The sequence below is a fragment of the Alexandromys fortis genome, unplaced genomic scaffold (genome assembly GCF_014885135.2).
Source record: "Alexandromys fortis isolate MF-2015 unplaced genomic scaffold, M_Fortis_MF-2015_v1.1 scaffold_33, whole genome shotgun sequence".
NCBI lineage: Eukaryota > Metazoa > Chordata > Mammalia > Rodentia > Cricetidae > Alexandromys > Alexandromys fortis.
The window spans coordinates 13,397,539-13,418,800 of record NW_026067917.1 but is presented as its reverse complement, the minus strand read 5'-3'; the positions used below and the strand labels follow the sequence as shown (position 1 = coordinate 13,418,800).

General features: G+C 36.9%; 1 protein-coding gene across 1 annotated transcript in view; it reads right to left on the bottom strand.

Annotated features, from left to right (window-relative positions):
• Positions 1 to 3,402: 3,402 nt before the first annotated feature.
• Nxph2 (neurexophilin 2) overlaps positions 3,403 to 21,262 on the bottom strand; it is a 41,972-nt gene continuing 24,112 nt past the window's right edge. The window contains exon 2 of the mRNA XM_050139954.1: positions 3,403 to 4,137. Within this exon, the coding sequence (XP_049995911.1) occupies positions 3,403 to 4,137 (735 nt within the window). The remainder of the gene's footprint in view (positions 4,138 to 21,262) is intronic.

The following is a 21,262-nucleotide window of genomic DNA, read 5'->3' as shown; positions in this document are numbered from 1 at the left end:
ATTCTTCCCACAGAGGAAGGAAACTTGCTTCCCGTTTCCCCTTTTAGCTGGGACATTCATTTTCTTCTGTCTTTGGCCATTAAAATTTTCTAGTTCCTTTGTCTGTAGGCTGTGGCTGTGGGCTGAATTATACCACCTGCTCTTCGAATTCTCCAGTTTTTTGGACTTCCTCGGTTCCACAACAGCGTGAGCCAATTCCCATAATAAATCTCATACACTATCCATATCTTACTGACTTTGTTTCTCTGGAGAAACCTGACTGCTACAGTACTACAGACCAGAAAGTCAGCCAGCTGTTGCAGAAGACTCTCAGACTTAGCTCATTCTCTGAGACAACAGATTACATATGCTCTAGGGGGAAGCTGAACTAAATGAAGGCAAGGGAAGATTGAAATGAAACAGGATGGGATGTATTCTCAGAGTTCCAGATCTCAACATGGAGAAGATGAGGAGGAATAGGAAATGATTCACGAACATCTCCTATAAGTTTTAAAGAAAAAAATCCTTAATAAGAGATAATTTTCCTATGATTTATCTTTTATAATTGGTCATTTTACTCACTGATGGTTTGATTAACTAATTTTGGGTTAATTTTCATTTTACTGCAAGTAAATAAATTAATCTGTCTTCTATTTTGGAGGTCAGACAATCAATGTAATATTTTTTGTCAAGTAAAGCTGGAGTGTTAGGCAACATAGCTATTCTACACAATTTAACAATTTCTACAAAATACAGTTTCAGGTACTGTAAGCATCTAAGACTTTAAATGAAACGTTCTGCTGGTTCTAAATCTCATCCAAGTGTATTGTTGGATAAAAGTTTCATTTTGACTTTTTTTTAATAATTTCCGTTTTTAAAAGCATTAAATTCATAAGGAAATGATCATCCTAAAAATTTTAGAGGAAGGATATTCTGAATGCCATCTTATGCTTGTATTAGTGGTTTGGGCTATGTCTTCTATAAATTTGTTGTAATTATTGGTTGACTTAACTGTCTTATTAGGAATCAAATCAGTAGGAAGGAAGTTATTGTACTACTTCATTCGCTCTCTTGGAAATGCGGGGTAACTATCAACAGACAGACATAGCAGCAACAGTGCTCTCTTTTGAAGTACTCATCTTACATTAATATTATGGTTATTAGCTTGCAGAACTCTAGTGTAACACCAAATTTTAAAAAAGTTTTTGTTCCTTTTATTTCTTAATTATTTTTGGACAGTTTATTATTGCTCCAGAAACTTGCTTATATTAATGTCATTTTCCTTAACTGAGTACTATAAAGCAACAATGGTTTTGATAGGAATGTGTGCTTATGTACTTTAAATGGGGTCTGACTTGTAATATGGCAAGTGCCATCGTTGATGATTATGTAGTTTGAAGTGAAGTTATGACTTAGAAATAGATGTGGCATATGTTCTAACTACTTTAAAAATATGCCTGTGGGAAACTTGAAAAAAAAATCACAAATCCTGCTTGAATTGAAGAACTGCATAAATTGACTTACAATTTATTTCTTTGCATAAAATGTTTATACCCCTTAACATTTGAACATCAGATATCTCAAAATTTAATTTTATGTTTTGAATAACACAATAAGAACAGCAGCTGCACCTACAGGATTTTTCACTTGATGTCAGACTATCTTCTGTCTACTTTACACTAGTTACCATTTATTCTATAATCTTCTTAGCCATCCTGTCCTACTTAACATGTACACAAGAAAATCTCAATAGTTAATTGATATTACATACACACATACCAGAAGAATAAAACTGTGAGGGGAAAAAAAACAAGGAAACTTCTTTAAAAAACAAGCAAACACCTAGAGTCATGTGCAGAACTAGCAAATAATTTTATTTACATAAAAATGCACACATACTTCATTTGTACACAGAAAATCCTAAGTATATATTACCCACATATTTTACAATAAATAGTATTTTACTCATGTTTCTAGATGAACACAAAAAGATGTCTCAAAGTATTACTCACCAACCACAAATTTACCAAAGCACCCAATGAACTCAAAGGAGAAACTTCAAGCATGGACAACCACATACTAACCCAAGCACAACTTGTACAAAAAGCAAAATAAGACACTGCAGATATCACCAGGAAAAGAACAGAAAGAAATGTGAAATAGAGAACAGAGCTGCTGCCTTTCTGACCAGTGTGATAAGAGCATATTTGTTGGTTAGGACTTACCTTCCATGAACCATCTTTGAGTATTTTATTCAATTGATTTTGTACAGATGAGAAGCGATAAAGAAGTTAACATCTACTACAGGGAGAGTAATCACACATCTGGAGCCGTAAAAGCCTTCATCCTTTTGCTTCTTCTCACATAATGTCAAGTTACATCATAAAGATGGCTACCCAACTCTTCTAGAAGATGAGGACACTGAGAGTAAAGTAATTTCTAAAGCTCAGGTATGTGAACATTGTAGGTATCAGCACTTAACATTTAGAAATATCCAAATATAACTCATATTTCCACACAGATTTCTTATTCTCATTTTACTGATTACTTAAACACACAAAAGAAAACCTAATCTAAAGGGCTACAAATAATGAGCCCATGACTGGAATGTTCTCCCCAGAAACACTTCCTTTTGATTTCAGAATTGTTCCATAAATGTATATAAAATTGGATTACCAAATGAAGGGAACGAAGTCCTAAACTTTGATGTGTATAGAACTTTTAAAAACAACCTCCCGGCATGAGAGTGTTTGAAAACATTGTCATCTTCATTCTTGTTGAGCAGATTTAGAACCACATTTGCTTTTCTAATACCCAAATGGTATGTTACACTACAACTCAAACAGAAATCATAAGGGCAAAGTGCTTTGACCACATTCTACTCAACTGTCCACATGGTAATGGGTTTCATTCTCTTGTGAAGCCATAGCCATTAAAACTGGCACAAATATGAAGAGACAGGAGATTTAGAGAAGGGTTTGCCACCAGAAGCACAATTCTTCTCTTAAATACCTCCTTTTCAGTTATTCTGCTGAACCTAACTCTTTTTAAGGAAACCTTCCAAAACATTTCAACAGCAGGCTCATTTGAAGAGCGATGCTTATCACATGCACAATTCGGTTCCTTCCTTCACACATGGCTACCAGTGATGCTTCTTACAGAGAAGCAGTGTTTCCAGAATGTTACCATCTCCCATGAAAATGACGGTTTCACAATCAGTTTGACTTTTTTGATAATGGTACTTATCAGCGAAACAAATGCACTCCATATTTGAATATATTCTTTTAATTTGAAAACTGGACAAGGAATGGTAGTCCACTGTCAGAAATAAAAAGGTTATTTTTCCATGGAGAGCTGGGGCGGTTTCTTGGGCGTTTTAGGTAAATTGACGCGAGTATTTCATTTCTACTACTGAGAAAAGAGTCATCCAGAAGATAAGTATGGTGTCTCACTGTGGTAATTGTAGTCAGGGCAAACCTTTTGCACAAGTTTATAATCAATGCTGTAAAAAGCAATGTAAATGCAGATAACCTTAAAGGGTTTGGAACATAACCAGGACACATGGCTCTGTGTCTGCTCCTGGTAGCAGATCTTGGAAGGGTCGAAATTGCACAGAGCGGTCTTCTTTGCCCGATCTGTTTTTTCATACTCAATACGGCAGTTGAAAGCTTTGGATTCCTTGGTCTCCAAGGTAGACTGGGGGGATACCTCAAATTCCACTATTTTAGAAGGAGGTACCAAGCTCACTGAAACATTGCCCAGGCCTGTTGAATTGTGTCGGAAATAAACACTGAACGTTCCATTTCCGTGGTCGACAATTTTCCCTGTGATGAGTAGGTTAAGTTTAACGGTCTTAATGTTAGAATGGAAGTCACCCCAGCCAAACATTTTCTTAAATTTTCCTGTTTTCACTATTGGCCGTCTTTTAGTTCTTGCCAGTGGCTCCTGAATCTCCGTGATGTTGGCCAGCCAATCCCAAAAGTTTTCCATACTGTCTGTATATGCAGGCTTTGGACCCGGAGGTTGCTTAACAAACAGGCGCAGCGGACTGGTAATCCGTGTGTGTACCACATTTCCAACCATTGCTCCTGGAACATCTCTGTCTTCCCAGGCCACACCCTCCGTAGTGTGGATCACTTCTTCACTGTCACAAAACAGCTGTGGGGAAAGAAGAAAGATAAATGTACTTTGGGGCAGGCTTTGACTATAAGCACAGATTGATAAGGAAAAAAGAAATGAGATAATTTGGATTCCAGTGATCAGTTCACACGCAGGTATGTTCATCAATAGAAGGACAAAGAGCATTTAATCCAGACACTGGAAACTGGTGAGAAAAGTTTTAAAATGCTGAGGTTAAAACAAAGTCCTCCAGCTTCGATGTTGCTGTGGTCTCCCTATCCTCAGCATTTAATCAGCAGATTGGCTCAAGGAGCGGTTTTTTGGCCCTCATGTGATAAACTGTTAAATTTGTGAATATTAGTCCTTTAGTCAAATCAGTACATAAATACTCAAATTTCTATCAAGGAGCTATAAGACCATGTAAGTGTATAATATTAATAAATCTTTTAAATATATTGTGAAAGATTATGACATTATATTACTCAAAGACTTAATACATATAATTTCATAGGCTTCATTAAAAATTCCATCTCAAAATATGTAACAAAAATAATGATTGGTATTCAGTTTTCCATGGAAATTTTAGATGAAAAACGCAATTATATATTTAGTTGCCTACATTAACAAAAATGATATGAAAGGGTACACACTGATTAAGAGACTATATAGCTTAATATATTGTATTATAATAAAGCCCTACTCCAATGAAGGATTACGAAGAAAGACCTCGATGTCTGTTTCATAGGTACCAAAGTATTTTGGTTCAAACCATAGCCACTGAGACAACATTTTTATTTAGATTTGATTTCTCTTTGTATTGTGTAAGTAGTAGAGAGCCTCATGAATTCCCAATATCATTTAGGTAGGTCAGTGTGGATTTTGAGGGGCAAGGTTATGACGTGTATGACGTTATAGAGTGGGGATCTATGGGTAGCCTCTTATCTGAGTGGTACAGCACCACTATTGTAGTGATTCCAGAGAAAACCGTCAGTATGATGAAGAGGAGGAGGAACAAAGGGAGGCTGGGAGCAAGCACTGCTTCTCCACCCCATGCAACCTACTTCACATCAGATTATTTTCAATAAAATCTCAGAAGAGATTAGAGGCAGCACAGACTAAAAATATCACAGATCTAGTGTGAATTTGTGATGTTTCTTAATGGTCACAAAACCTTGGAAGTTTAAATGTTAGAAGAACCTAGCCAGATATGTCTTAACATATCTAGTACCAGAATCACTGTGGGGTAGGGATCCAAAGTTTCAAAACTGTGGAGTTTTACCTTTCCTTTTTTTTTCCTTCAAAATTCCTTTCTTACCACTGAAAGTACTATAGTTATTTTAAGGGTAATTTGGTATAACACATATTCTTACTTTTAGGAGAACTCACATCCATCAACATCATAGGTGTTTATGCAGGCAGGTGCTGAATCAATGATTTCTAGACTCATCACGGCAGGGGTGGATCCCTTGCAGAGAAAGATACTTGGGCCACTCCATTTGGCTAAGAAACTTTTTTAAAGTCCCAGATGAATTGGAATTTCTCTAGTAGTCATACATTAGGGGAGGGAAATGACTGACGCCTGCTGCCAGACATAGGATGAGCTTGTCTTCCAGGAAGAGATTTTACACAGTTCTGACAGTTAGCACATTACCTTGCTTCAGAAAAAAAAAAAGTGATGCGCAGGGTCACGTCTTGACCAGGACTGCTTAGTTGTACACATCCCTCTTGCTTTTTCCTTTAAACTTAAATCTTATTGTCAGAGTATACCAAAGGGACTTGGAGGGATCTGTAGATCTGTTTATTTTTCATTCTTCCAAAAGTGGCCACCCTGAATACATGTTGCTTTCCTGCTTTGTTTCCCCACTAATATTTGTCTCTTTAGTTGGTGTGTTCAAGATGTCGTTTAGCAAGTATTGTTAGGGACGCCAGGGCCCACTGTCTTGTACATGTCTTGTACATGGTGAGCAAGCACATTAACACTCAACTGAGGGGAGAGGCAGGGAGGGGAGCAGAGAAAAATGTAGAGCTCAATAAAAATCAATAATAAAAAAGAATGATGTGCTGGAAAAAAAACTCAGCTGTAGTTCAGTTCTTTAGCTCTTGGTTCTGATTTATTTTGATAGAGGGTATTTCCAGTTTTATCCGTGTTGGTCTCAGAATCATGAGGCTTCCTGCCTTTGCCCCTTCAAGTGTTATAAATACAGGCATGTGCCCCTGTACCTGGTGTCACTACTTCTATCCCTGTGGTATTATAGATGACATATTTAGGATATATATATATATGTGTGTGTGTGTGTGTGTGTGTGTGTGTATACTTACATATATGTATATATATGATATTATAACCATAGCTTTTTATTTTGAACATTCCTGGTTATAATGTATATAAATCAAAGGCAATAGACACAGACCTGATTTAGTTTCTGAAGGACTGAAAAATTTGTGTTAAATATTACATCTTGAGCCCCAGGGAGATCAAGACCACATGAGCAGATAAGAAGCCCAGTTTCCCTCCTGCAGGATTGGGACTGTTGCTGCCTACTTTCACCTGTGTACCGACTTTGTGAACTTGGCCTTGCTTGGGAAATATGTCTGATACAGCTGCTGTTTGCTGAGCATCCCCTATACATAAACTGTTCCTTTGCTTCTGATCTAGACTTGACTTGGCACAACTTCAAAACATCTTACCCCACGCCTGTTTGCCTTCCTCTCTCCCATAGGTCATATTCCTTCTGATTGCCCTTGCAAGGTGCATTTTTTACTTACATTCTTCTTTTTAAAATAATAGGGATGGAGAGATAGGTCAGTGGTTAAAGGCACTTATTATTGCAGAGGATCTAAACCCAGTTGCCAGAACCCTTGTCAGGTGTCCAACAGATGTCATTAACTCCAGATCCGGGGATTCTAATGCCTTCCTCCGTGCCCCTGCACACACATTTCTCCCTTTCCTTTCTTAACTCCAAATCCTCTCATATACCCCTCCTTGCTCTTTCAAATTCCTGGCCCATTTTTTCATTAATTTTGTTACATGTACACACATGTGCACATGCTTGCATACACATACACACGCACCCATAAATACAGAAACGGAGCCTGCTCATTCTGCATATTATTACTTGTTTGTATGTTTCATGGCTGACCATATGGTGTTTCTCTCACTCTTATCGTTCCTTCCTTCCTTATACTTCCTTGAGTGGGAATGAGGCCTTCTGGGCTTCTCTCCACCCCCTTTACTATGTCTACTCTTGTGGTCTTTGTTCATCTCATGTTCAGTTCAGTTTAGGCAGTCTTGCTGGAGAGATTTTATGGGTATAGATTCTGACATTACTAAGAGACACAAAATCATAGCAAACTCACTGATCCACTGACTTCTACATTATTTCTGTTGCTACAACTATTTCTGAGCCTTAACCACAATTCTGTACTTGATTGGCTGTGGTTTTCTGTAGTGGTCTCTTTCTGGTGCAAAGAGAACATTTCTTGATGAGAGGTAAGGACTACACTTATTTGTGGTTGTAAGGACACATGTTTAGAATGTAGTTAGGGATTATGCTGCTTTGCTAAAGTGGAGGTTGTAGGTTTTTCTCCAGGAAGATGACGTCACTAGCCCTGGGTAGTTGGCTAGGTTTCCCTCCTACAAGTGGGTCTTGTGGCCATTTCACGAGCTGTTGGTTATTACCAAGATTTGTGTGTCCCTACTGCAGCCTGAGTTATCATGCTATGCTGACATTTGTTATGTCCCATGGGCGAGACTGTTGGTTGCCTCCCTCTTTTGGAATTTTGCATGGCACCTTCTGGTACTATGAGAGTTGGTCCTCAGGGAGGAGGCATTTGGCTTAGATCCAGCTGTCTGAAGTGCATGGTGTTTTCGGCCTCAGGACATATCTTCTGCCTTTGGAGGAGCAACCAAGGGCTCTAGCAATAGTCTATAATGTTTTGGGATTTTTTTTTTTCGATGATCCTAACATTTCAGAAGATAGTTTCTCATGCCTGGTTTAGAAGTTCTTGTTAGATGGTTTCACCTCGTGGGGAAATATTGTCAACCCAATGAAAAAAATTTCATTTGAACTATATTAAATATCTATCATATGAAGCCATTTAAACTTTAATAACATTTATTGTGTGTGTCTTTGTGTGTGCGTGTGTGTGTGTGTGTGTGTGTGTGTTTGTATTTGGAGGTCAGAGGGCAGCTCCCAGGAGTTGGTTCTCTCTTTCTACCATGTAGTTATTAGAGGACTAAACTGAAGGATTAAATCAGGCTTTCTGGCAAGCATCTGTACTCACTGATCAAACTCAGCAGCCCCTGAATTTTATAACCTTCTACCAATTTATACCTTATTGCAGTCTTTGCTACCATAAATCGTTTGTCTTTTCTTCCTTTAAGTGTTTATTGCATGTTACATGTTTTTTCTGAACTTTTTCTGCTTAGAATATGTCTGTTCAATCAGTGCTTTGTTCATCCTCCCTACCAGTTTTTTTTGAGAACCCCTAAATATTGAACCTACTTCAGTGGCAAGTGTCTTCCAATCTTACTTAATTCTAATGAATTAGGACATGCAGTTAACCTCAGCCTCTTATGAGACCCTCCCCTTTCTGCTATGACCACTGATGTGGTAGGTCTGAGGTTACTCGCTGTCTTGGTGTTCTATTGCTCTGAAGAGACACCAAGACCACTGCAACTCTTATAAAGGAAAACCTTTCATTGGGGTTGGTTTACAATTCAGGGGTTTAGTTCATTATCATTGTGGAGAGAAGTAAAGCAGTGCACACACAGATGGGTGTGGTACTGAAGAAGGAACATAGAATTCTACATCTGGATTGACAGGCAGGAGAGAGAGAGAGAGAGAGAGAGAGAGAGAGAGAGAGAGAGAGAGAGAGAGACCTGGCCCGGCATTATGAAATCCCTGGTGACATACTTCCTCAACAAAGACATACCTCCTAATAGTGGAACTCCTTAATGACTAGGTATTCAAATATATGAGCCTATGGGGGGCATTTGTATTTAAACCACCAAACTCGCTAATAAAAGCAAATGACCTTTTCCTGATATTATGTAAGATATATTTTCAAAGAAATTATAAAAGATATCACAGAATTTCATCCAAACATATGTGATCCCTCAAGAAATATAAGTGAGGAAACAAAAACAAATTTAAGTCTACCAAACAAATAAATTAGATGAGATTGTTTATATAAAGATTCACTAACTCTCGAGAAAAGATAGCCCGTGTGAGATTTAAAATAAAATTCTGTTCCTAAAATAATCTTTCTAACACACTCTTCTTCATTTAGAAACATACCGAAGGAGTCCTTGATGTGATGTCTTGGTTATATAAAATAATATTTAGCCAGTAGCACAAACTATAACATTTCCTTCCTGTATCCTGACTGCAAGTTTCTTATATAGGAAGTGCTTACATTATATATAGAAGTACCATTTGTGTATAAAATATCTTCTTATCTCTCATCCATTTATCTGTTTCCACAGACCATCATCTCTAATCTGCTCTGGCAATACCATTAACCAAGTTGATAAAAACTGTACAATTCCACTGAGTTGTTTGCACAATGCTGATTTCTGGAGCTATGCACAAATCTCAATTCAGTAATGAGTTCAGTAATGATTTTATAGTGTAATTAAAAATAAAAATACATTTCTCATCATCTTGAAATGCTGATGAAACTTTCGAGACTTCTTCCTTCTCTGATATAACGTGTGCATCTTCCTTTTGTTATTGGCCACCACAACATGATTTCATCACTGAGAAAGTACACTTTTGTTGGCGATTCTAGTAGATCAGCTAGACAGTTACATAATCTAAGTTTCTAAAGTTCATGCTCACCCTCAGAAAAATCTTATGATGGAAGACAGACTAGACAAGCAAACCACAACAACGCTCCAGTTATAAGCACACAAGCTTTTGCACAGAGAAGCCACATGATATGGCGGGGAAAACAACTATTTACTGACCATGGATCTTATTCCCTCTTCCATCGCTCTAGAGCTGAACCCCACATTTTCTCATTTGTATCTCATTTTTATTTTGAGACAAAGAGAAGAATGGTTAGAGAGCAATCCTTAGCAAAAGCCCTTTTAATAACCAATGTTTCTCCCATGTCCAAAGGCAGAATCTCAGGACTCCTACTGAACACTGTCTCTAAAGAATTATACACATTTGTGAGCCTCCAAAGAACTGACTAATGAGTAATTGAACACTGTGTTCTCTGTCATGTGATAAATTAGCAGCTCAGTAGAAATCCGCCTTCTCAACCAAGGAGATCAATCATTTCCTCATATTTGTAGTCTTGCTAGCAGTGAAGTCACACCTAGATTCGAGACACATAGAAACTCCTTTTGCTGACAAAATGTGTTTATGGATTTATAAAAACATTTTTTATAAAATTTGGTATAAAAATGTACAAATAAAGCATCACACAGCAAAATTAACTGCTCACCCAAAGTCTATACAGCTCAACTAACTTCTAGACAATGAAAAACGATGCCCTGAATTGAAGCTGTGAAGCAACTTCATATTAAACTTTACACTTTCAGTATTTTAAGCAGTCAGCCACCATCAAATGAAACAAAGGATCTAAGACACAATTAGAACCTGAAGAACAACTTGTTTATATCTTATCTTTGATTCTAAACAAATGAGTTCAGCAAGAGGACCTGCATCAGGGTAGGAACCTCCAGTCCTGAACTGTTTCTATGATAAAATATTCTAGGTGAACACGGTACATTTCTCTTAATTTGGTAAAATTTCCCATCAAAGCAAAGTTGTTCTTTGTTACCTAAAATGCATGTCTGTGCCCCTTTGCCTATTTTCTCTACTTGCTGGGGCTCTCATACCAGTATCGGTATCATCCCTGTTTTTTGTCCTATTACAACAATCATGCAAAGACACTTACCTCTAAGCACAGGACTGAATTTTATAAAGGAGAAGAAGGAGCAAGTGTTGATCTTTATCTGTTTGAGCATTCTCTGTTTACAACACATTCATCAAAGCTTACGTAATTTATGTTTTGTTTGGATGAATCAATCTCAATAATCACACACATTAGTTATATACAATGATATCATATTACCCTTTCCTGCTCCTTACAAAGGAATCCAAAAAGATTAATAAGAGCTCAAAATTGTCATCAATTAATTGAAGCAGTCAGAGAAAAGCAGGTAAGGTAATAAGACCATTTCATTGTAGTTCCTTTTGTCGTGTTGGTGGAGAGGGTAGCTGACAGGCTCAAGTCGTTCATCTTAACAAGCTGAAGTTGAATTTCACTGATAATTAATTGCATTTTTCTTAGAGGCAGGAAAACTGCAATGAATTTTATAGTAGCAGATGTGAGAACTGTTACAAATTATAGAAATAATTTATAAACAAAAAGGCACATTTTTTTTCTGAAAAGATCCTTTAAAATTTTTTCAACTTAATCTGCTACAAATTTTTAATAATCATTTTATTTTGGAGTTATTTTAGTGAAGACGGAAGTTGCACGATATGAAGTGTTTCAATTTGCTCTGCTCAATTTCCTCCACTGTTAACTTCTAGCAGTAAGATGCACCTCTCGTAAGCAGTGAGGTACCAACGCTGATACACATCAGCTCCAGGCCTGGAATTTCCTCATGGTTCCCTCACCATTCACTGTGTATTCCAGGATCTAAATGAATCATTGTGATTCCTACTCAGCTTGTCTCTCATAGGACAGTTGCTCCGATATTTGTGGTTTGCCATTACTTTGTTTGTTTGGAGTAATATTGGATGTATAATGTTTAGATTGCTCCCCAACTTTGGTGTGTCTGCTTTTTTTATGGTTAGGTTAAACTGATGCCTTTGCTGGAATCACTTGAATGCTAGTACCACATTCTTCCCTTTAGTTGAAGAGTCTCTGCTAGCAATATGACTTAACTGCTGTTAATGCTGATATTCTGCTTAGGTAGAGAAAATCCTGAAAAAAAATGTTTTCATTCGGAATTATCATGAGGTTTGGATCTCTAAAACAAACCATTTGAGCCTTTTAAGCCCAATGGTTTTAAACATCTGTGTTCTGACTTAACAGGAAAACATTAGATATTAACATTTCCTGTTTAACAAAATAGGAAGTCAAGAAAAATATACAAATTGTTTTGACAGAATTAAGTTTACTGATTTATTTAATTTGTCCGTACCTGAAACACAAGAATGCTTACTGCACTCATATGCTAGCTTTCAAATCACTGGACGAACATGAATTGTGGAGTGTGCCAATAGAGCCTGTCTATTGTAAGAAGGCGTATGTGAGCATAACCATTTGTAGCTGTATAATAATCAAAATAATTGTGCCGAGTCAAGAATGAATAGAAGAGCCTGAGGAAAATGAACTCAGTCAGATGGGGGTAAGATCAACGGTCAGAAGAGCTGGACAGAAACAGGAAATCATGTCATTTTCCCAACACCTTTCACAAAACTGTTCTGCCATTGTGGCTTTTGCTTAGCAGAAAAACAAAATGATAACAACTCAGAAAATCAAATAGCTCTCTAAAGAGACGAAGGGGCTTGTGGGATGAACAGTGAGTTTGGATGAGTCAAGTCTATCTGTAGTTACTTGGCTAAGCAGGGGGAGGGTACAGTGCAGAAAAGCAAGAACTTGAATCCCCTTAAAATAAGCATCTGCCACTTTGTAATCACCTATTCAACATACTTTCCAAATATATTATTCTGGGTGCCTAAGATTGTGCTCTGTGCCCCGGAAGATACTATATAATACTAAAAAGGACAAATAGTCTGTCTGTTCTAGCAGAAGCCATACCAATTTTCTGGCCTTTCACAACTGTGAAACGTGCTATAGTGGACGTGTGAGTTGCAACTCAGTGCTGAGGAGGAGATGACCATTGTAGGCCTTACAAATATATATATATATATATATATTTACAAGACTAGTGATAGAAACATTAAAGACATAGCCATCCCTATCAAAGAAGCATGGACAGTACGGTAGAAAGGACTGAGCAGAGCTGGACAGTTAATATCAACTTTATTCTGATAGAGAAAGAAATTAAAGATGTTCCAGGGGATAGCTGAAAGTGAATGAATTAGTGACTCGATAAAGAAATTATATTCCTCTGTGACGAAATAGAAATTCTGTATTGATAGGTTTCTAGCTACTAATGAGAATATGATGAGGTTATGGATAAATTTTCTTGTGAAAAGCTAATGAGAAGCTATTATTGGGACATACACATGGCCTGTTGCTCATTGTGTTCTGAATTCCTGGCTTTCAAATGCAGTTTTAGAAGAAATGACCTTATCAGGTCTTGTCTTTCCTCTTTACACGTGCAAAGAATGATGAAGAGTTTGGAATATACTTTCCCAGGTTCAGAAACAGACAGACTTTGGCCATGATTATCATTATCATCTTTCAAAGCTCTAGATAGGTTTGATAGTTCAGTGTTATTTGTTTATGAATGGAACTTGTTCTAAATAAAGAAGTATATTTCAAATTTGCCAGTGTATTTACAAGGGTCTAAGAAATCTGCTAATAGGCAACAAATCTAACTAATATTCTTGATTGTCATTGGACACATTAGTGTCAATATTTAAGAGAAAATAAAGTAATAGGATTGTCTCTACAGCTAGTATATCAAAGAGGCATTATAAAAAAGGCTTTCTTCTTGAAATTTTACTTAATTTACTATTTATGGGAGGGAGAGACTACCACGATGCTCACAGTGAGGTCTGGGCAATTTTATGGACTTAGTTGCCTTCTTCCACTTTCATGTGATACCAGGGATCAAACTCAGGTTGACAAGCTTGTGAAGTATGTGCCGTTACCCACCAATGATTGTGCTGGCCCCAAGGTTTCAGGTGTCCATATTTGCATCGAACAATTATATTTACAGTTTATATTACCTTACTTCAAAATACTGCTGTAACAATGCAGCACACAATACATTGCATAGATTACCTGCTGTTAAAAAGGAATCCTTATGGATTATAATTGTATACAGCACACCAATAATTTGTATTCTTTTATTTATAAAAGAAGAAAATCCCGACTCTACAGGAATAATAGCAATGAACTATATGTTTTCTTGTATGTAACAAACTGTTTATTTTCACTTTTTTAAAAATAAGGAATATAGTAATGCTACAACTGATAAATTAACAAAGATCTGAGCATATAACTTTTGGAGGAAGCAGCATCGGGCTTCTTGGATATTGAAAACTTACTCATTTTCTTTCATTGTGACAATCATTGCTAAGTACAAGGTAGGGGAGAATAACTGGTTTGCTTGATGAATTTGATTACAGCACTATAATGATTGAATCTATATAGCTAGCAACTAATTATTTCACTGGGCGTCCTTGTTTAAGGCAAGAGGTCTACACTGGTCACTGTTTTATAACCTAAAGGTGACTTGGAGATCATTTTATAGGTGAAAAATGGAACTGATAATGAAACATGTTCTGTAGCCTCATTTTTGTTGCGTGTATATAACTGACATATTGGATTACTTTAATAATCTTGTCCCATTCCTTGCAGTTAAAACAAAATGACAACTTGCTTAGCAGAAACCACACACACACACACACACACACACACACACACACACACACACACACCTGGTCAGCTTGTAAATATATATTGAAAAACATTCTCTCTGAGGAGAGAATTTTCTAGAATATTATCCATACAGTCATGAGCCTACTGGACACATTTAATGCTTTATTGATGACAAATGCTACAGCTTGCCTGAGAGTAATATTTCCAGTGCTTCATTACAAGACTATAACAGCAGATTAAGGGAGAAAAAGTGAAATGAAGATTAACAGAATCAAACATCTGCCGATATACTAATTGCACATATTAATATTTCATAACATTGTTTCAAAATTCATTTTGCCTTTAAAAACAGATGATTGCTTAGGAAAATAAAGCTAAACAGTGATCATGATTTCTGTTGAGAGTCACATGTTCACTTTATCTTTAGAAAAATTTTAATAGTTTTTTACAGTTTTCTAAATTGATGCAGGAACTAACAGGAAATACAGATCTGAAGACAGAAATCTCATCAGTAAGAGCCAAAAAGTTCAATTGCAATGTTTGGCAGTAGTTTTACTGCTAAGGTTAAATATGGCAACTCTTATTTTATCTATAGGATGGTACTCATTGACAGAAATATCATGCTCATTAAAAATTCTGTACAAGTATTTGTGTACACAGTGGGTCACTTTAGATTGGGTGTCCACAAGAGACGGTCACAGCTGTGGAGGTGACATGTAAGCTCACACATGGAGATTATCTGGGTCTCATTGTTGATGTGACAGGGCTATGATAGACAGAAGGGAAATGTGTGGGAAGGGGGACTTATGACAAGACAAAGCTCAGAAAAATTCTAATAGTTGGGTTAAAATAGTTTGTGAGGGCAAGGGCAAGGCAATAGAAAAAAAGGTAGGTAGGTATCTGGTCATGAGGGCATTAATCTGAGTATGTTACTTGTTGGAAGTGTTTAATAAACATGTGTTGAATTTTTATGAGATACGAGTATTGCAACCAGAAAAGTATACAGATAATATTGGTGGAGCAATTAAAATTAATAGTTTGAGACACTGGGTTCTATACTTTTTTTAATATTTATTGATTTATTATGTATACAATGTTCTGTCTGTGTGTATGCCTATAGACCAGAAGAGGGCACCAGACCTCATTACAGATGGCTGTGAGCCACCATGTGGTTGCTGGGAATTGAACTCAGGACCTTTGGAAGAGCAGGCAATGCTCTTAACCTCTGAGCCATCTCTCCAGCCCCCTGGGTTCTATACTTTTATTTGAATGCTATTTCAGCAACTTATATTAAGTTGACATAAAACTAGCTAGGACAGGAATTATTGCATCAGGGAAATGATTATTTACTGTTGTAATCAGCTAATAATTCACTAATTTATGTAGTCTTTGGATGTGAGCAGCTAGTTATGAAGTCTAGTTACACAGAGGAATTCAGAAGTCATCAGAACTTTCCCTACAGTCACTGCTTTCCAAATTTAGATTGATCCAGAGAGAGCTATCAAGAGAGTTCATCTTAGGGCCTTTTCATTTATAGTGCCCACACAAACCCATGGGTCTGAGTTTGGTATTTTGAAGATTTTATAATCTTTGCTGAGGAGTGGAGTATTTTTCTTTTAAATCCAGTTCTATTTACTGGGTCTTTCTAAGTATTGCCACCTGAGTATAGTCTAGTGCTTGGAATGCCACAGGGGAATTTTTTTTTTCTGACAATGTTTTCCAGAGCAGCAGTAACTCCCTTCTAGATTGATGTTTTATAATTTGTGAACTGTTCACTCATATAAACTTTTAAAATGTTAATTTTGTCTCCAATTTTCTTTAACACATCTTAATATCAGAAACCAGTATATAAAGAGGAAATCATAAGGGTGAGCCCGAATCCAATGTGACCGGTTTCTTTGTAAGGAAAGGAAAGAATTCAAATAGAAAGCCATGAGCAGACATTATTTTAGTTAGCAGCATAGAGACAGAGTAGGCCTGTCGTAGCTAAAGAAAGCCTGGTACCACTGAAAATGGGAAAAGCAAGGCACTTCTTTTCTTGGAGTCAGCAGAGTGTATGAGGTCTATCCAGCACTTTTACTGTCGCCAAAAAACTTTGAAGGAATAATATTCTGTTTATAATATAGTGTCCTCTTTCTTCAGTTTCATTTTTATAATCTTGAGTGCATGTGGTAAAACAAAATCTGAAATTGTCAGTGTTGATACAGACTCTTTCAAAAGGGGCCACCTTCATACAGCTTCTGTGGCAGCAAAAGGGTGTAATTGTTCTATCCTATAATTAAGTTTTTATCAGACCTTACACTGTATAACTTATCAATTAAACTTTATCCTGGTCTCACCAGCTAACACATAATACACCCTTTCCCTGGAAACGTATTGGCCACAATGATCAGATTATCAGGTAAGTAATTTTCAATCTCCTTCTATACTTCAGTTCCATTCCCCAGTCTTATCTCCAGTATGGTAGCAGATTGCCTGCTGCAACCTCCCCTTCCCCTCTGCACCCACACCCAGGAGATTAAGCAATTCTCTCCTATAGTCTTCCTTCCTTGCTTTATCCTTCAGTTTTAGCCTCCAATACTCTAAGCACTCTCTTTTGGAAACCTGCTGTGTACAGTGTTCAGGGAATCAGTTAGGTGGTCTTAACTCTCTTTCTGGTCCTCCAATTCCAATCTCCCAGTCTCATTCCTGTCTTTGCAGCAGACCACTTGGAACAGCCTGTCTTCCCTCTCTTCTTCCACTCCCTATGGATGCCGCAGATCTTCATGGCAGACCCAGTTTTCTCCTCTTCTGTGGACTCTCTCAGAATCTCCCTCTCTCCTAGCCCATACTCATCCTTGCATGGCCACTCCAAACACTTTGAAACAAGTTCTGTCTTGAGACCTCAGTGGCCACAACTGACAGGGACTCAGAATCATTCCCAACCAGGCAACCCACACCCAGAACCTCAGATCCAGAGACAGCAACAGAAACCCCCAAAAAACTAGAAACCCACGCAACAAAGACGAGACTGTATTTCAACACCTAAAATTACAATCATCCAAATTCTAGATGCCTAGACATCTGGCACAATCCAATTAAAATCAGGCCACTATGTCTCTACTATAGCCTAGTTACTCCACTATAGTAGACCCTAAGAAGGCAATATATATGAAACAGAAGATAAGGACTTCAAAAGAGCTATTGTGAATGTGTTCATGCACCATAAGGAAGATATGAATAAATCCATAATAAAATCCATGAAATAACAAATAAATAGTGGAATGAAATGAAGAAAACTGTTCAAGACATGAAATAGAAATTGAATTACTAAAAAAAAACCCCTAAACTGATACAAACTGGAAATGAAAAATTTAGGAACTCCAACAGGCAATGTTCATCAGTAGAATACAAGAGATAGAATAAAGACCCTCAGGCACTGAAGGCAAGATAGAAAAAAATTGGTCACATTACATGTAAAAACATCAAGAGACAAAATATGCAGGAAATCTGAGATAAAAAACAAAGAATAATAGGAATAAAAGAAGGAGAATAAATCCAGGTCAAAGGCATAAAAAATATGTTTACCAAAACCACAGGAAAATTCCTTAGTCTAAAGAAGGAGATATCAAGGTAAAAATAGGCCTGACAAGAAAAGAAGTTCCCCATGATAATAAGATCAAAAAGGCAAATGTGCGGTACAAAGAAAGAATATTAAAATCTGCAAGGGTAAAATACCAAGTAGCATATAAAGGTAGAGCTATTAGAATAAGCCTGAGACGAAATCTACACAACTCTTTGAACTCATAAGTCACAATGATGCCCACCTAAAGTCTTTACCCCTACATGAACTAGTTCATGGTACTGAAAGGTACTCTCTGAATGCTACCAAAGGAGAAAGTTAAACACTAAAACCAGCTACAAACCCATTCTATCTAAATAGAGACCTGCATGCAGGATGAGCGAGTTCTCATGCTTCGGGACCAATGAGTATCTAATTGGATTTAAACCCAGTTCATGAGACAGAACCCATTCTCTACACTGTTTAGGTGGCCTAGAATCTGATACTAGATGGGTCAGGGATTTAGGAGAAAACCAAATACTACTATTTTTCAAACGGAACATAGCAATAAAATGAGTCCTCATAACGTTCTGCTATACTCAGAGATTAGTGTTTTGCTCAACAATCATCACAAAAGCTTCCTGCAGCGGTAGATGGGAATAAATCGAGAGACCCACAGCTGAACAATGTGCAGAGTTCTGAGACATTGGAACACTAGATATAAACTGGATGTCTCCATCAATTCCCATGTGTCAGGCCTTAGGGAATCGTGCAGAAGAAAAGATGAAGAGTGTGAGGTAATCAGAGGGGATGGAGGACACCAAGGAAACAAGGCCTTCTAAATAAAGGAGGATGGATGCAAATTTGTATTCATAGAGACTGTGGCAACATGGGCAGGACTTGCATGGGTCTGGACCTGATTGGGGAGGGGGAGTCTCAGTGCTGATAGTGGAAGGGAACACAAACCACCAACCCTAACCCAGAAACTACTTCAAACATAATTGTCTGCAAAAGAAAAGCTTAGTTTTCTTCTCTAATAGAGTCTCACTGACTATGTAAACCACTCTTAAAAGGGCAGGTCCCACGCGTGGCTGTAGATGCCTAACACAAAATGAACTCAATGGCATTTGGGGGAGGTTCTTTGTCCCATAATGCTTTGTTGGGGCTATTTTTTGTTTCATGAATCATATAGGTTTTGTGCATGTGTGTGCACGCACACACATTTCCAGTTTTCTGTTTTTCTGAGATTTCTGTGAGTGACAGGACATGTTCTAAAAGACCAGGAGGCCCAATCTAGACTAATATACCCAGAGAAAACAGTCTACTATAGTTATAGGAGAAACAAAAACTTTCCATGTTATAAAGAAAACAAAAAACATTGATATATAAAGAAACCAAACTTTGTAAAAGACAGAATACATTATTTTAGACTAGACAGAGGAATTCTTATAGCAAAGAGGCCCTGAATAGAAAATGCAAAGCTATAATTACTGCATACAAAATACCACTGAGAACACAAACAAGAACACTAAAAATCAACAAGACAGTGCCTGCAAACAACACAACCCTTCAATAGTAACTTTAAATATTAACAGTCTCAGTTCTCTAATCAAAAGTCACAAGACAGCGGAACCAAACACAAAACAAAAACTATGTATCTGATATTTATAAGAAGCACAGCTTTAAACTAGGTTTAGTGATGCATGCCTTTAATCCCAGCACTGAGGAGGCAGAGACAGGTGCACCTCTGAATTCAAGGCCAATCTGCTCTACCTAGTGAGTTCTAGGAGAGCCAGAACTATATAGTAAGACTCTACCTTGAAAAACAAACAAAAAACAAATAAATAAGCAAATAAATGGAAAAAATCACACAGCTTTAGAGATATCACTGCTTTATAACAAAAGGACAGACACAAGTGCTCAAATCTAATGGGACTGAGAAGTAAACAGTTACTGTTATCATAATGCTAACATAAGGCATGAAGATAGATTTTCAACTAAAATGAATCAGAATATGTAAAGTACACTTTACTCTAATCAAGGGAACAACCAATCAAGAACACATTACTATTCTAAATAAATTCGCAGCAAACTCTTAAACACACAATTTCATAAAATATGTCCTACTTAAATACATAGATTGTCACAAGCAATTAAGAGGTTATTCCAATACCCTCCTGCTTTCTCAAATGGACATGTGATCTGTATAAAAATAAATGCCATTTTTTATTAAGTGATATCATACATCAAATGGACTTAACAGGTATCTACAGAAGATTCTGCACAAACACCAAAAAAAAAAAATATATTCTACCCAACAGTACATGGCAGATTCTCTATACTAGACCACATCATGGGATGCAGAATACATATTTTAAAAATTGGAAAGTCTGAAATAATTCTATGCAAATAAAACTTAAAATTGGCAACAAAGATACCTCTAATCAACACACAGATCAAACAACTCATCATTGAATAATTACTGGATCAAAGAAGGAAAAAGAGAGAATTCCAAAATTCCCTGAAACTAAATGAAAAGGAAATTACAAACCAATGAAAAATGTAGCAAATGTAAGTAGGTTTCTACTTTGCTGGCAATGTAAATTTTCAGAGCTTTACTGGAACATAATTTACATTATTCAGAAAAATCTAAAAACCTCATTCTAAGTCATGAAATAATTAATTGCACTTTTTTTTTTTAAATTTTTCAAGACAAGGTTTTGCTGTAGCTGTCGAGTTGGTCCTGGAACTCACTCTGTAGTCCAGGCTGGCTTCTAACTAACAGAGAGCCACGTGCCTCTGCTTCCTGAGTGCTGGATTAAAAGGGTACATCACTAAGGCCTGGCTTACTAGCATTTCTGAAGTGTTATCCTTATAAAAGTTTTTACGCCATCACCTGTAGCAGATATGTGTATAATGTGATTGACTGTTTATACTGTGGCAGCATGCAAACAGGCAAAATCTCTAAAATAAGATGATAATTGTGCAGATATTCTTGATATAATTACTTAAACTCTTATTTTCTAGTACTTTTAAATGATGATATATTTTAATAATGCCTTTTAAAATGATTTGTTA